At 38.0% G+C, this 15,669-nt stretch overlaps 1 protein-coding gene across 1 annotated transcript in view; it reads left to right on the forward strand.

The window, feature by feature from the left end:
• Window positions 1–15,669, forward strand: part of LAMA2 (laminin subunit alpha 2) — a 303,552-nt gene that overhangs the window by 62,993 nt on the left and 224,890 nt on the right. The window contains exons 5-9 of the mRNA XM_026844883.1: window positions 5,249–5,428; window positions 7,585–7,674; window positions 9,952–10,069; window positions 11,037–11,215; window positions 12,647–12,746. Of these exons, the coding sequence (XP_026700684.1) occupies window positions 5,249–5,428; window positions 7,585–7,674; window positions 9,952–10,069; window positions 11,037–11,215; window positions 12,647–12,746 (667 nt within the window). The remainder of the gene's footprint in view (window positions 1–5,248; window positions 5,429–7,584; window positions 7,675–9,951; window positions 10,070–11,036; window positions 11,216–12,646; window positions 12,747–15,669) is intronic.

The following is a 15,669-nucleotide window of genomic DNA, read 5'->3' on the forward strand; positions in this document are numbered from 1 at the left end:
ACAAGTGTCTGTAGTGATGAAAAAGATAATGGTGGAAAAAGGGAGTAGACTAATAATAGAGACAAGGGCAAATGGTAGACATTAAACACTATGACTCAGATTCACTCTGTAGGTCAGGAAGCATTTAGACTGTTCAGTCAGAGGAAGTGATGATACTGTATCAGAGGGATCACTAAATGCCCTGTTTCTTATATTCCTTCCTAATAATTTTCTACTGCCCTCTGTTGGAGACAGGACATTGTGTTAAGCAGACCTTTGGTGTTACAAAATGGCTTTTCTATTTTACAGTTTTACTAGGATATGAATTTTTTTCAGTAACTGTTAGAAGTTTTGGTTCTGAAATAAATACAGAAGATAGATAACTTGGTAACTAAACTAACCTGAATATATGCTCATGGGTCCAATCCTGTTTAACATCTCCATTCATTGAGCGATGAGGCAGTGTACCCTCAGCAAGTGTACTGATGACACCTACGTGGGAAGAGTGGCTGATAATGCCAGAGGGTTGTGCTGCCATCCAGAGGAACTGCTACTGATTGCAGAAATGGGCTGACAGGAACCTTGTGAAGTTCAAGTGTGAATTCTGCACCTGGGCAGGAACAACCCCATGCACCAGCATATGCTGGGGACAACCCAGCTGGAAAGCAGCTTGACAGAAAAGGATTCAGGGGTCCTGGTGGACACCAAGTTGAACATGAGCCAGCGATGTGGCCCTGTGGCAATGTTTAAAGGAACCCTGAGCAGCGTTAGACAAAAGTATTGCCAGTAAGTCAAGGGAGGTGATCCTTGCCTTTTATTCAACACTGGTGAGGCCTTACCTGGAGTGCTGGATCTAGTTCTGGGCTCCTCAGTTCAAGAGACATGGATGTACTAGAGAGAGTCCAGTGAAGTGCCACAAAGGTAATGAAGGGACTGGAGCATCTCTCCTATGAGGAAAAGCTGAGAGAGCAGGGACTGATCAGCCTAGAGGAGAGAAGACTCAGGTAGGATCTCATCAGTGTGTATAAATGCCTGAAGGGACGGTTCAAAGAAGATGGAGCCAGACTCTTTTCAGTAGTGCCCAGTGACAGGATCAGAGGCAATGGGTACAAATTGAAACACAGGAAGTTCCGTCTAAACATCAGGAAACATTTTTTCATGTGAAGGTGACGGAGAATTGCCACAGGTTGCCCAGCGAGATTGTGGAGTCTCCATCCTTGGAGATATTTAGAGGCCATCTGGACATGGTCCTGGGCAACTGGCTCTAGGTGGCCCTGCTTGAGCAGGGAGGTTGGATCAGATGACCTCAGGAGGTGCCTTCCAACCTCAACCATTCTGTGATAGAATCTTTTTGAACATACAGTTGCTAATGCAGCTACATCATAGCCTTTTTCTTGAAAAGACTGTTGAACTGGTTGACAAATCAGATACGGTTCAAAATGAGAATTTGTCTTTCATTGTGGTAGCATTAGGAACATTAGGGAATGTTTATTTTCCCCAAAGATCCCATTAGTTGGAATAGAATCCTGGAAAACTTCCTTGTTAAGGAGAATTTTTCCAGGGTTGAAATCTACAGATTTCATTTAGAATCCAAAATGGTGATTTCCTCAATCTCAGAATTGGTAAATAAAAGTTGTCCATAATACCTGAGCAAAATTTGAGATAGTCTCCTCATGGTGACTTGGATTATCCAAATTGTAGCAGCCCAATGGGTGGATTAAAGTATTAATATTTTCCTGATAGTCTCAGTTTGGATCTTAGCTCTGCTGTAGAACTCTGGTGTGGCTCATACTGCAGTATGGGTACAGCTAGTGCAGGACATCAGTGCCTTAGCTGTGTGAAAATGAGGCTAGCCTTTGCAGGGCTCAGAGCTGTCTATGAAGTACTACGATTATCTTGGATGGCATAATGGTAGACAGCTATTGAGGACTGTGTTCACTGAAATGGTTTTCAGATCTGATTCAAAAATACTTGGATGGTGGGAGCCGTGTTATTGTCTTGACTGAAAATGTGCTATCATGCAAACAGTGTATTACAAATAGGTGCAAGATTGTGGAGGGGGGTGAAAAGAGAAAGAGTGCTGTGCGAAAACACGGTGATGTCTCATTGTGAGAGTCATACAGAAAATATTGTAAGTCTGATTTCTACTTAAACTTCTTTTAAAAAAAGTTATTTAAAATCCTTACTGTTTATTCCTGATTAATGACAGATGTTCCCAAAGTACTCAGTATTTTATTCTCTTTTCAAGGAGTAGGAACAACTTAGTTGGACACTCTTCAAGTTGTTTCTAAATGTTTCTAGGGAGAAATTAATGATTTCATCACAGATGTTGAGAGGAGGAGAAATAATTTAGAGTAATTAATTTTGCCTGTGTAAAAATTTCCCTTCAGATTCATTTTGATAAAATTACCCAGTTTTAATTTCCTAATCTCAGTGTCGTTTTGGTATACATGTTTGAACAGGTGCCACATTTCACACAGGACATAGCTGCATTTCAGTATTTATAAGAAATTATTTATTTGTTGTTTTAAAATGAAATCGTGAAACATTTAAATACAAACATGAAAGAAAATATAAACGGAAGTCATATTCTCTACTAGTTTAGTGCTGCCAAATAGATAAGCTGCTGGCAGACAGAGCCATGAAACCTTTTAAAAAGGGAGTCTAGTCTGAAAAGGATTAAGCATTGTTTTATTTTGTTAATTTGCATTTTAATTCTGTAAAACTACCACTCCAAGGTGGTGGGCTTTTTCCCACTGGTGTCTTAAGACTAAATTTGTTCTGTTTTAAAAAATGTAAATCAAAATATATGACTGCTGTTTGCCAGCTGTGTCATTTGGGGTCAAGCTGTCTGTGGTTCATACCTGTAACTCCCTGCAGGCACTTGCTTATTCTGATACATGGGCTTTTACCTGCATCTTTCTCCCTCCACCCCCAGAAGCCTAATTTTGGGGGGGGGTTACAGGAATAGTCAGACTGCCGTGCTGCTTATAGCCACAGTGCCGTTGCTGTTTCAGAGTGAACTAGGGGATGTTTTCAGCACTACTTTAGATATATTTCTTCTTTATCCCTGCAATATCGAAGATCAGTCTTTAGTATTCTACTACTTTAAACCATAACCCATCTATGTTTGATGCCTGTAAGGAAGAAATCTCTCGGATCCTGTTTAAAGGAAGGAGGTGATGGTGTGAAAAAAACACTCAAAAGAAATGTATTTACTTGCTCACAGGTAAATACTATGCAAAGAAGTCTTTAGGCATGTGTTCTTACCAAAATCCTCCTTCTTTTGGAAAGATCTATCAATTTCCACTGGACCTATTGCCACCATCCCCAGGCTTCTTTTGAAGTTTACTCTCCACACATGTTCCCCTCTCTCTTTACAGCAGGGACTTGAACAGTTTGCTCTCTGTGGTCATATGTTTTTGTCCTGCTTTTAGCAGGATGTTTCTCATTCACGAGTTCCTCCTTGCTTCCTCTGGGATTTTTATTTTAATCTTTTGTTTGTACCCTGTCTTTTCATAGCATTTTATTCTGTTCATTTCCAGCCAACTGTCTCCTTTAATTTAATTACTTGTAGTCAGGAGCAAAATTGAGTCAGAGCTTGAAGCAGGAGTGTTGTTATGATCTCAGAAGCCTCGAGGTAGCAATATCACCTGTTCCTGGAGATAACATGGCAGAAGTCTAGAGGTGCTGATTCATACTCAGGCAATATATGACTGATAGTTGCTCTTGGCAGAGTGGGTCCCACTGATTTTGTGTACCTGTGGATACAGTGAAGCAGGATGCTGGATGTGATGAGGTTAAGGTTTCCTTGTTGGTAGTGTAAATAAGTTAATAGTATCACATAGCCAGTGCAAGACAGCAGTTGTTCAAATCCAGCACTTGCAAAAACTCCAGGAAAGGGAGATCTACTGCTTTTCTGGGAGCAGTAGATTTGCGGTTGCTTTCCTTGGTGTGAGGCAGCCACTGCTGAATGAGTGCCAGCTGGCATTCCGAGTGCAGCTGTTTGCCTAAAACAGTGGTAATACAATCATGTTCAATGATAGAAAATGGCTGTGTGGTCTGACCTCTCACTCAGAGCACTGAGGTAAGGTGCACGTGTTCGTTGCAAAGACTAAATAATTCTCTTATTCATTCTAATGTTCCGCATGTTTGGCTCAGCATCCGAACATTCTTTCAGTCTACCAGCCTGTAATAAAAATGCCCCAATTAAAATTTAACACTTCAGAATACAGGAAAATTAATGGTTTCTTTCCTCCCTCCCCCTAGGTGCTCATTAACAATATTTTGCTATACCTGACATTCTTCTTCTTGAAGGCCTTTTCCAAGAACAATTCTGTAGCAGCCCATCTGTTTTATTTTGTTGATTCACAGCTAGTGTATGCCATGATCAGCTAAAAAGACAGGAGGGAAAGAAGATTTCTTGTTTTTCTTGCATTGCCCTTGATGCTGCAATTGGGGTCAGAGAGTCTCTTTATAAGAGCACACTTACCTAGAAGATTTCTAGACTTAGGATAGGGCAGTCAGAGAAAGGGGGGGCATCTTTATAGAAACCACAGTGTAAGCAAAGATTGGTAGCGTCCTTGGGAAAACAAATGCTGAACAGAGTTCTCAGAAGTAATAAAGACTTTCCTTAGGGACCAGGTGAAAACAGTCACAACCCAGAAAATTGCTTCAACTTGCTGAGAATAAGATTCAAAGGAAATGATGTATTGTGTAAAAAGACAGTAGGAAAGGGGCGATACTTATGAATACTTCTTTTGTCTCATCTAGCTGTTGTAGTTTTCAGTATTTCAAAAGTTACCTTATCCTGGCTTTAGAAAACACCTAGTTCTAAAGTCTTTTGATGATGAACATGCTAAGAGATGCAAACTGAATGCTCTTGAATTCTGAGTCCCATTCCATATATCCATTCCCTTAACGCAAAATGTTGAGCTCTTTGATTGTTCAATAACTTAAAAATACCTTTTTTTAGACTAGAGGAGGTGAAATTAGTTGCCTTCAGCATGGACACTATCGTAGGGTCTTGGTATGTATATACAATTTGTACTACAGTGTTTCTGTAGCTGATGACTTTCCTTTGCTCAAAATGTTTTTTCTGTGAAGCCTCTCCAGAACTGAAATATTTTTCTGGGAAATCTGCTTTCTAAAGAAAGAGGGTGTTTTACATTTACAAAGGCATTCACACAGTGCCTGTAATGCTATTAGTTGGCATAATCATGGCAGTGCTGCTGTCATCTAATTCCTTATTGAACAATTCACTCTTCAGATTCACACTTCTTTAATTAATGGACGGCCTAGCGCTGATGATCCTTCACGCGTATTACTAGAATTCACCTCTGCTCGCTTTATTCGCCTGAGATTTCAGAGGATACGGACACTAAATGCTGATTTAATGATGTTCGCGCACAAGGATCCAAACGAAATCGATCCCATTGTTACAAGGAGGGTAAGTTTTGGCAAGACAGTAGAAATGCATGTGTAGAAGTTCTCTTACACTTGTAAATTCTGTACCTGTCTTTGTTTACCATGGGAAATTTTGGGAGATGATGAATACCTGTCGTTATCTGTCAAAATCCTGGTGTTAGAGAATACCCTCTTCACAGTATTTTGTTATCTTCTCTATAGAAGAAATAACAGTTTTACCTTTCTTCTTATTTGTGTTATACATAACATGCTTTTTCACATAAGCACATAGCTCCTTTGCTGCAAACAGTTGGATGCAGATAATTAGCAAGTGGTTGCTGTTGGATAATATCATCTTGCCTCTTCTGCTGCTCAGTCCTTCACTGACTTTAACATTCCTTGAACACTTCTTACTCTGAGTAGAATTTTTACTAGTGGTACCATAAGTAATAGTGGGGCCTGAATGCAACATTTTTAGTATTATTATATGATTGTTACTAACAGTAAAACTTTTACATTGTGCTTTAACTTAAAAGAATGGATGCAGTACTCAGACTCATACCATACCCTGGTCTTCTTCACTGTTCCTTTTGTGTGCACACCTCTGTCTCTTCTTTCTTCAAACTGTACTTTTTTTCTATGCCACATCTTCCTGTTTTCCTGCTGCTCGGATGTTGTGTGTTACTCTATTTTTCCTTCGAATTTTCTACTAAGCATTCTTAAAAGCTGTTTTGGAGGATGTATATACCTTTGCACATTATTCTTACTGCTCGCTTTCTCTTTCTGTTGGTCACCTTATTTTTCTTTTAGAAAGTTTAGGGTATCACTGTAGTAAGCCCTGTTATGAAGGGGGGAGTATTATTCTTGTCTTTAGTTAATATAATTTATCAGTGGTGGGTAACTGCAAAGAAAAATTGCTTCTTCTGTTCCTCATTTCTGGTTTCCATTTCTTCCTCTAAATACATGGAGTGCTGGCTATTTCTGAAACTTTGGAATGTGCCATTCTGTTTCTGTATTACAAACCCAGAAACCCTTCATATCAAGTGCAGTTACTGCAGCCTCGTGAATCATGGAAATTGTGTTTATGTAAGAGTGTACATTTAATAATCTAATCTGAGTGAACAGCAACACAAAATTGAATTCACACTTTAAAACTCACTGTATACTCATGAAAACCTAGTGCAGGACGATCCACAGATTTCTCAAACCAACGAAGAAGAATAACTTCTGTGTGGCATCTCTCCATGAAAGGAATGAGAAGCAACTGAAACTTGCCACCCTTGTGTGACTTTCCCTATAGAAGACATTAGACAAGCCACTATTCCAGAAAACGGGAAACAAAGGATAGCCACAAATGATACATGTTCTGTGTGGTAGAAGGCTAACTGTGAGTTGTATGAGTTTGCAGGTTTTTTTGATGTATTCATTAATGACCTGAATAAGAGGTTAAACACAGAAACAGCAAAATTTGCAAATAGCATATGTTTGTCTTTATTAGCTAATTGTTAGGACATTGCAAAACCCTTGCCAAAACAGATGAAAGTGGACAAATGGCATGTGAGATTCACTCTTCACAGATGTCATAATACATGAGTGTTAATATCTTTCCATCCTTCTTTCTGGGTAGGGCTGCTAATCCCCACCAATAAAAAGTAGAAATGGTCAAATGGCAGAGCAACAGGTCAAAAGTTATTTAAATCTCAGTAATGAAAACAGTGGAATAATCATTCAAAAGGACAATTGTGGAAAACAGTTTTCCTTTCCACAGTCCAGTGAATGCCCAAGATCCAGCTAAGGTCAACAAAGGTGTTTCTTAGTTTTTGTTGTAGCCTTTCTCTTCTCCCCATCATCATGACTTTTCCTTTTCAGGGTTTCTGAAGGGCATAAATTCTATAGCATTTAACTTTTCATTATCCAGTGTGCATACAGCCTTTTCCTGTTCTTGTGTTTGGTGTATGCTGTGTATAAATTGACATGGCTCTTGTGACTTCAAACAATCGCAGCTGTGCCACTTTCTTTCACTGAGCCTGAATTTGTTGATGAAGGTGCAGCTTGGATTTCACTGTCTGCTATATTTGTAATAGAACAAAAAAGAAATAAAACAGGACCTGACAGTTTTGTCACAAGAAATGAATTCTGCAGTTTGGCACCTGCATTTTACAATCCACTTAGCAATTCAATTTCTGTTTTGTCTTACAGTATTACTATTCTATAAAAGATATCTCTGTTGGAGGCATGTGTATATGTTCAGGCCATGCGAAAGCTTGTCCACTGGATCCAGCGACCAATGTAGGTATTTTTCTTTTTTTGTGTGTGGGTTTTTTTTTGTATGTTTTTGTTTGTTTGTTTGTTTTTTTTGTTTGTTTGTTTGGTTTTTATATGCCTTATTCATAGGGTGGAACATGAGAAAAAAATCTTGATATTCCTCAGAGTTCTCTGAATTTATGTCTGTTCTTCACCTAGAAGAACGGTCAGAAGGAGTGTCAGGATGAAACAATGCTGGCAACCAGAATAATAAACATTCATACAATGTCAGTGGATGCTTTCTCTGAAATGAAAGAATAGTTTCAGATAATTCAGTCCATATTGAAGTTTCCTAGGAACAACAGAAATTTGGGTTGCTTTATGTAGCTGTAGAGATGACTACTAACAGTCAGTCTTTGTTTTCCTTGTTGCTGTTAATCAAGGTGTTTCCTAAATGACTGTCAAGTATTTAATCGATACTTGCAAACAAATGATGGCTCTAGAATGGTGCATTTACTATGCAGAAAATTTAATTGAGTGATCAGTCAAGCTTGTCTAGAAAGTCATGAACTGTTTATAATGTCTTCCAATTTGTAGCTTTCTTTTTGCACCATTAATAAACACATAACTAATATAATTGAAATATAGAAATACAGTTTGTTACTGATGGTTCAAATCTATGCACACATTTTCACTAATACAGAATTGCCAATCTACTAGTATTACTAGTGTGCCACAATGTGGGATGTCTTCATATACTGTTCACTTAAGTATGAGCTTTGTAGGATTTAGCAGAAAATCTTGTTTGTGTATGACATTAAGCCATTGTGTAGGAACTGATTAAAAAGAAACAAACTGGAAGAAATCTTACAGAGAATGCATTTACAGTTCAAAGCAGTTTCCATGGATCCTTGTAAAAATTTTACAAACTCCTTGGTTTAATCCTTCTGAGCCTTTTCTGTGATGATGTGTATAACAAGTGTTGAACTATTGTGTCAGATGGCCTTAGTTATCAAACTGCAGCATTGTCTCAGTGCCATCTGTTAGAACTGGACCTGCATCAGAAAATAAGTGCTGTTATTGTGAATAATGCATACTTCAGATAGTTTGGCTACTAGATAAAATAAAGGCATTTTGACAAGTGTAGTGTCTTGTTTTGCAGGATGACAAATGTGTATTTGTTGTCTGACCAGTATAAAAAAATAGTATAAATGAAACAACTCATGCCATAAGAGATTTGGAGTATTTGGTTTAGCTCTCCAGGGATACTATTTAGCCAGAGCCATACCAAAATAGGTTGGCTTTGGCTTATAAACATCATGACTGTCATTATCAGTCATATCAATGAATCTTTCCCCTAGCATTACAAAGAATAAACTTCCTTGAATTTACTGCCTTGCTTTTCTGAAGCACTTCTTAACCTTGTTTTGCAAAATTAATGCTTTGTCCTGTGAGCCATAGAATTTCTCCAGGTTAGCTTGCTGCTTTGACCTTGAGTGGCTTCACAAGGAACACAGAGAATCCCCTCCACTGAAAAACTAGGGGAAAGGCAATTTTTGCTCCTCATTTCTCCACACTACTGTTACTTTTATCTTTTCCAAACTGATTCTGTGGCTCAGGGAGTTTAGGTGTTCCCTATAGCAACATTTTCATGCTCAGACTAAGCTGGGACTAAGGTTGTCTGCTGAGGAATTGGAAAGTGACTGACAGGGTGCTCCTGCTCTCATCTCTTAGTAGTTTAAGAACTTCTGCTATCCCCCACATAGAATTAGTTATGCAATTAGAAGGTTACATGATGAAAAAAAAAAAAAAAAAAAGCTAAAATTAAAAGCCAGCTTCCATTGGGTCAACCAAAAGAATTGATTTCACTCTGCAGCTGCAGGAGTGCTGCATCTAAGGGAAGGGTGGAGAATGGCTCACTCCTAGCGTAACCAGATCAGTGTTCCTGTGGTGTGGAGTTGTATCTGAGGGTTACCAGCACTTTGTCTTATTTGCTGAATTAGAGAACTTTCCCATCCTTCTTTCTTCAGCCATTTGGAATTAGATTCTCTTACATTCTTAGATTCTCTGGACAATTATCTTCCTTTGCATGGTGGCTGTTTTCTTAAAACAGAGCTGTGGAAGTTAAACACACTCTTTTGTCTCTCACTTGGTGAATGCAGGATATATAAATGAATAAAAAGGAATAAACAGAGGAATTGCAGAATATAGCCATTCTTAGTGTTAATGTTTTCATAATTTGAACTGGAATGCTGAATAAGTACATGGACAGATTCTTCAAATCATCATATTGTGTAAATATTTGTTTTTCTTTTAAAATAGAAATCCGTCTGTCAGTGTGAGCACAACACATGCGGAGAGACATGTGATCAGTGTTGTCCTGGTTTCAATCAAAAACCTTGGCATGCTGGCACTTTCCTGCTTAAGCATGAATGTGAACGTAAGTTGAAAGTGGTACGGAAGAGAAGGTTCCTTGCAAGTGCTGGTGAAAACTGAAATCAGATCATTTATGATTTTGCAATTCATTTTATTTTATTAATTTTATTTCTAACCAGATTTGTTTGTGAATGAGTTGTTTTCACTTATTTAGACCGGCTCAAATAAGTCAACTGAACAATTGCATGGTTTTATTGTACTCAGAATATTTTAGTGTAAAGTGCTGATAATGGTGGAATACTGCGTAAAAAATAATTTCACTCATTGCATTTTTATAATTGTGGTTTTCTTTTGATAAAATAACAGGACTGTATTCTGATAAGAATTTTTTTTACAGATTTTTCATTATATTAAACTTTAACGGTATGATTTTTGTATAAACATAACGGTATGATTTTTGTATATTATAATGTTCAGCCTTGCCAAACCAAAATATTTTTACATGATCAAAATTCGAGTTTCTGATTTTTTTAAAGGAAAAATCAATGCATCTAGTTTTCCAACATGAAATGAAAATGTACCTTGAAATAATCACATTCCTATAGTGTGGGAATTCCATTTTCAGATTTACTGTAGTAAGGATAGTTATAAGTGAACTTTAGCATCTTATTCCAGAGGTCACATACCACTTATATTTCTGAATATAATAAAATCTAGTGCTCCATTACATATAAGTATATACTTGATTGTAGGATTGCAGCTATAGTTTTACCATCAGTGGTTAAAAATAAATAAAAGGAAGCACATATCCCCATATTAGAAAAAAAAAAATGATATAGAGAATTCCAGGCTGCATTTGTGGTAGGACCATATTACTTTTCAATGGTGAAGTAGTAAATTATTGCTTGGATGTGCTGTCAGTTACAATGTACACAGCACCAATGATAAAATATTGAACAACTCTTTTTAATACCTTAGCATGGCATCTCCATCTGAAAAGTGTTCACTGAAAACAGTTCCTTCTCTTTTAGCGTGCAACTGCCATGGGAAGACTGAGGACTGTTACTATGACCAGGATGTTGCGGACAGAAATCAGAGTTTGAATGTCCATGGAGAATACATTGGGGGCGGAGTGTGTGTGAATTGTACAAGCCACACCGGTGGCATAAACTGCGAGACCTGTGTCGATGGCTACTTCAGACCTAAAGGGGTAAATGCGCATACCTGTTGTCTACACTGTAAAGCTTGGTGGTCAAACCGTCGCTTCAGCATGGGGAGTTAAGTTATTAAAAAGAGATAACACAGTTTGGACTGCCATTTTATTAAGGTTAACTTCTAATTCTGACAGCGTAGCCGTTGCTTTTCACAGACAGAAATCTATAAAGTTAACACTCACAAAAATAGGAAAGTGAGTTGTGTTGATATGAAGGAATGCACTTCAGGTCAGGGCCTCCAGCTTGTATTTCAATTTAATTTAAAGGAGGATGTGGTCCCATAAACAAAACTTTTGCCTCAGTAATGAATTTCAAGATTTGTTATCAAAGATCAAAGAAATATAGCTATATTTGATATTGGAGAAAGGTAGTATGTAATTTCTATTTTTTAAATGTAATGTAGAATTAATAACCACTGAAATTCTATAGTGTCTCATGAATGCCTTTCATTTTCAGTGCAGCGGGAATTGGTTTTTGTGTTTCATCTTATAAGACTATTTTCATCTAAGCTGAAGCTGTCAGAAGATTAATCTTCTATTAGGTTGTATTGCCAATATGGGCTGTGCCTGTGCTTTAGACAGCTACATTACTAGTGTATGTGTGTGCTTAAATTCCTGATATTTTGTCTGTATAATTTCAGTTGGGTAAATCATGGCCTTTAGTCTGATTGGTTTCCAATCCTCAAGCACAGAAAACATCAGCAAATAACAATAATTACATTCTCCCTTGATACACTGGTTTTAGCCTTAGAGCTTGAGAAAAGGAGTACTGATTTCTTCAGGGTGCTTGACTTTTGTCTCTGAATCAGGTCAGCATTCAACTAATGGGGTATTATATATGTATGTGTGTGTGTGTATAGTGTATCTACACTATGTGTATATACCTAGTTCATGGAGAATTTCTAATTTATATTCCCAGTATGATATTAGACTAAAGTTTAATTTTGATTGAGCTAACTTTTTCAAGAACAAAAGGAAATTATTCCATTGTCTAGCATTCACTTTTCTTCACTTACACTTTTTTTTCAATTACTGACTAACTAACTTTAGTTAGCTTTTGAATCACATTGACCATAACAACTGGACTATTTCTCAGTATTACTTTAGGTAGTGAATGCATAAAATCTACCTCATTACATTTATTGATTTTAATTATACAAGCATCTGTTTTTATCTCTACACCTGTTGTTTTGTTTTTTTTTTTTTAGTTGAAAACATTCATATCTATATAAATGACTTGTTTCTAAATAAAAATCCAAAATGAAACTTTAATGCCTAAGCTGCATGGGCTAAGTTTGGCAACCATCCCATTTTTTTAAAGTGCAAGCTACCTACACAGAAGTCGTTGTCTCCTATCTTTTTAAGAAGTAAATAAATGTTTCCAAGTATTAAAGGTAAGATTTTGGTTTGAAATCTTTGTTTTTATAGGTATTACCTGATAGCCCGGATCCATGCCAGCCATGTTCCTGTGATCCACATGGGTCTTTACATGATACCTGTGTCAAAGATGAGAAACATGCAGAAGGAGGTAAGATCCTTAAAAGATAGTGATGTTAAAGCTTAAGTACAGCAACGGTCAAAGAAAAGCTGAAACACATTTCTGATACATCTTTTTTTTTAAAAAATCACTTTTTAAAAAAAGTTTACTCATGCAAACAATAATCTATCTACTTTTATATGATACTTTTATTTGGAAATGTAGATTTTATATTCCCAAATTTTTTTGAGACTTCTTTCAGATTCATGGTTTGCAAACTTGGTATATTTTGAAGAGCATTCCCCATGGAATATATTGGAGAATTTTGGCTTTAAAGAGCTTTCTTCTTCTACAGCAGAGATTAGAACTAGTACAACCAGAATGTTCTAATATCTTTCCTCTCTAAGCATATTTCCATTTGAAGCCTAGAAAAAAATCTGTTTGAAAGGTGTCATATTTATGTGCCATCTGTATTATTAATGTAGGAGTGGAAGTTGTTCACCATAGCCCTGTAAAAACTGTCTTCATATAGAGAATAAACTACTTCTTTGTGCTTTGGAAACAATGGATTACCATATTTTTCTAGTTCTTTTGTTGACAAACTTCTGAAAATACTGTGGGAAGAAAACAACAAAACTCAAGGTCAGTGCTTAAGAGATGTTTTAATTGGATTAATTACAATCTATTGACAAAAGATTTTGTAGCAATCTTTTTTTAAATATAGATCAACGAACATAAAAGCAACATAGCAGAGATGCAAATACAGGGCCCAGAGGTGTAAAATCTACTGTAACAACCATGTACTGGTTACCTCAGTTCAATAAAAGGATACTGATTACTGTCACAGTTGGTATACGTGGTGGGTCAACCTTGGCCGGCTGCAACTACCCTCTCAGTCGCCTTCTCACTGCCCTCTCAGCAGGGCAGGGGAGAAAATAAGATGAAGCAGCTCACGGGTCAAGGTAAAGACCGGGAGATTGCCTCCTAATTACTGTCATGGGCAAAACAGACTTGACTTGGAGAAGATTAATTTAACTTATTACAAATTTAAATAGATTCTGACAGTGATAAACAAAGACAAAAATTTCCACCTTCTCCCCCACTTTCTTTTTTTTTTTTTTTTTTTTTCCCCCCAGGCTCAACCTAACTCCCAACTCCTCTACCTCCTCCCATCCTCCCACAAGTGGTGCAAGGGAATGGAGAATGTGGGTTGTGATTGTAATGGTTTCTTTCTGATGGCTCTCTCTTCCCCAGCTCCAGCATGGGTCCTTCCCATTAGCTGCCGTGCTTTAAGGAAAAAATCTGCTCCACCATGTTATTCTTTCAGGAAATACCCACCTGTTCCTTCATGATGTCCTCCATGGTGTGCAGTGTAGATATCTGCTGCACCATGGTCTCCTCCAGGGTCTAGAAGGGGGAACTTCTGCTCTGGTGCATGGAGCACCTCCTCCCCCTCCTTCTCCTCAGGCCTCCTCTGACCCATTTTGGCTGCGGGGCTCAGCCATGCCCTGCAGTGGGTCCATCAGAGCTGGCTGGAACTGTCTGTGTCCAGCATGGGGCAGCCCCGACCACTCTGCACAGAGGCCACCCTGCAGCTCCGCCGCTGCCAGTGCCTGGGCACAGACAGCTGGTACAGTACATCGCATGGATTGATAAGGAGAGACGGTAGAAGCAGAAGAGAAGATGAATCCCAAAGCTGGAAAAAACACAGCAAGACTGTGCGATGCCTGTACCAAACCTGTGGGCAAGAGTGAGTGTACAGGTTACCAGTGACAGACTTAATGCAACGAAGAAACCTATCATACTATTAAACAGGGCAACTTTTATTCAAACATTTGCCACTAGTGACATTCAGTGTTTCTGTAAAATACTGAGACTATGATTTTGAGATGGAAGAATGATTAATTCAAAGAAATGCAGTATCTCACTTGTGTGTTAAGCAGCTGCTCGGTCTCGGCTCCTATCTGTTACTGCTGCGGTCTTTTCACACCTTCCATGCTGGCCGCTGGTGTGGGTCATTCTCTAGGGGCCTGGCAGCTGAAAGGCAGTTAATAGGCTGTCAGCTCTTCTCTCACGGGAAGAGGGAAGCAAAAAAAGTTAAAAACATTTTTCTATCTTGTTTGGTTGTCAGTAATAGTGTCATTAGGAACTCTCATAATGTCTTATTCTTGCCTCTGAGCATTCAACAGATCTAAACCATATCGTAGTTGCTTTCTAAATCTGCTTACACTTGCTAAATCTGACTAGGTGGTACTGTGTTTTAACACCTTGCTTCCTGTATCTCCTCGTATCTTTTTAATCCTCTGATTTTCTTTCCAGTAAATTCTTCTCTTTCTTCTTATCTGGACATCTCTAGAAGAGAATAAAGCTCCTGTTTGGACACTTCCTTTCCTTTCTTGCTTTTTGTCTGTTGTCTTCATTGATTTGATCTGAAGATTGTTAACTGTGTCTTTCCAATAAATCAAGAAATGTGTCATACCACCATATTGAAGATAACATGTCCAAAATTGGATTGTCCCTCTCTGTTTTCCCTCCTTTTACGTTTATTGGCAAGCAGCCAGTCCTGCTCGTCTAGCCTCAGGCGATCAAACAATTTTTGTCTCAGCAGTTCCTCCAGTCCCAAGAACCAAAGAGTTCTTTTGTTCTCTTCACAAAATTAAAACTCTCATAATTTTCCGTGTTGACTGTAACCAGCTTCTCCGGATCTTCCTGAAACTTAACTCATTCAGCTGCAATTGGTTAGAGGCCTTTTGCTTTTGAGCATATTAGAGTGTTCTTAATCTCTGTTGAATCTGCTGCTTGTAACACATGAAGTAATTATTTTCCTTTATTGCTTTTTCAACCCACTGATGTCTCCTCTTTCCAGCTTATTTACTGTAGAGGTTATTCTGTGTGTTTAAACTACTTCTTTTCATATATGACAAGCACAACAATTGTTATTTAGGTAACAGCCATCACATATGGAATTCATTCC

This window comes from Athene cunicularia, assembly GCF_003259725.1.
Source record: "Athene cunicularia isolate RWA chromosome 3 unlocalized genomic scaffold, athCun1 chr3_part1, whole genome shotgun sequence".
In the NCBI taxonomy this organism is placed as follows: Eukaryota; Metazoa; Chordata; class Aves; order Strigiformes; family Strigidae; genus Athene; species Athene cunicularia.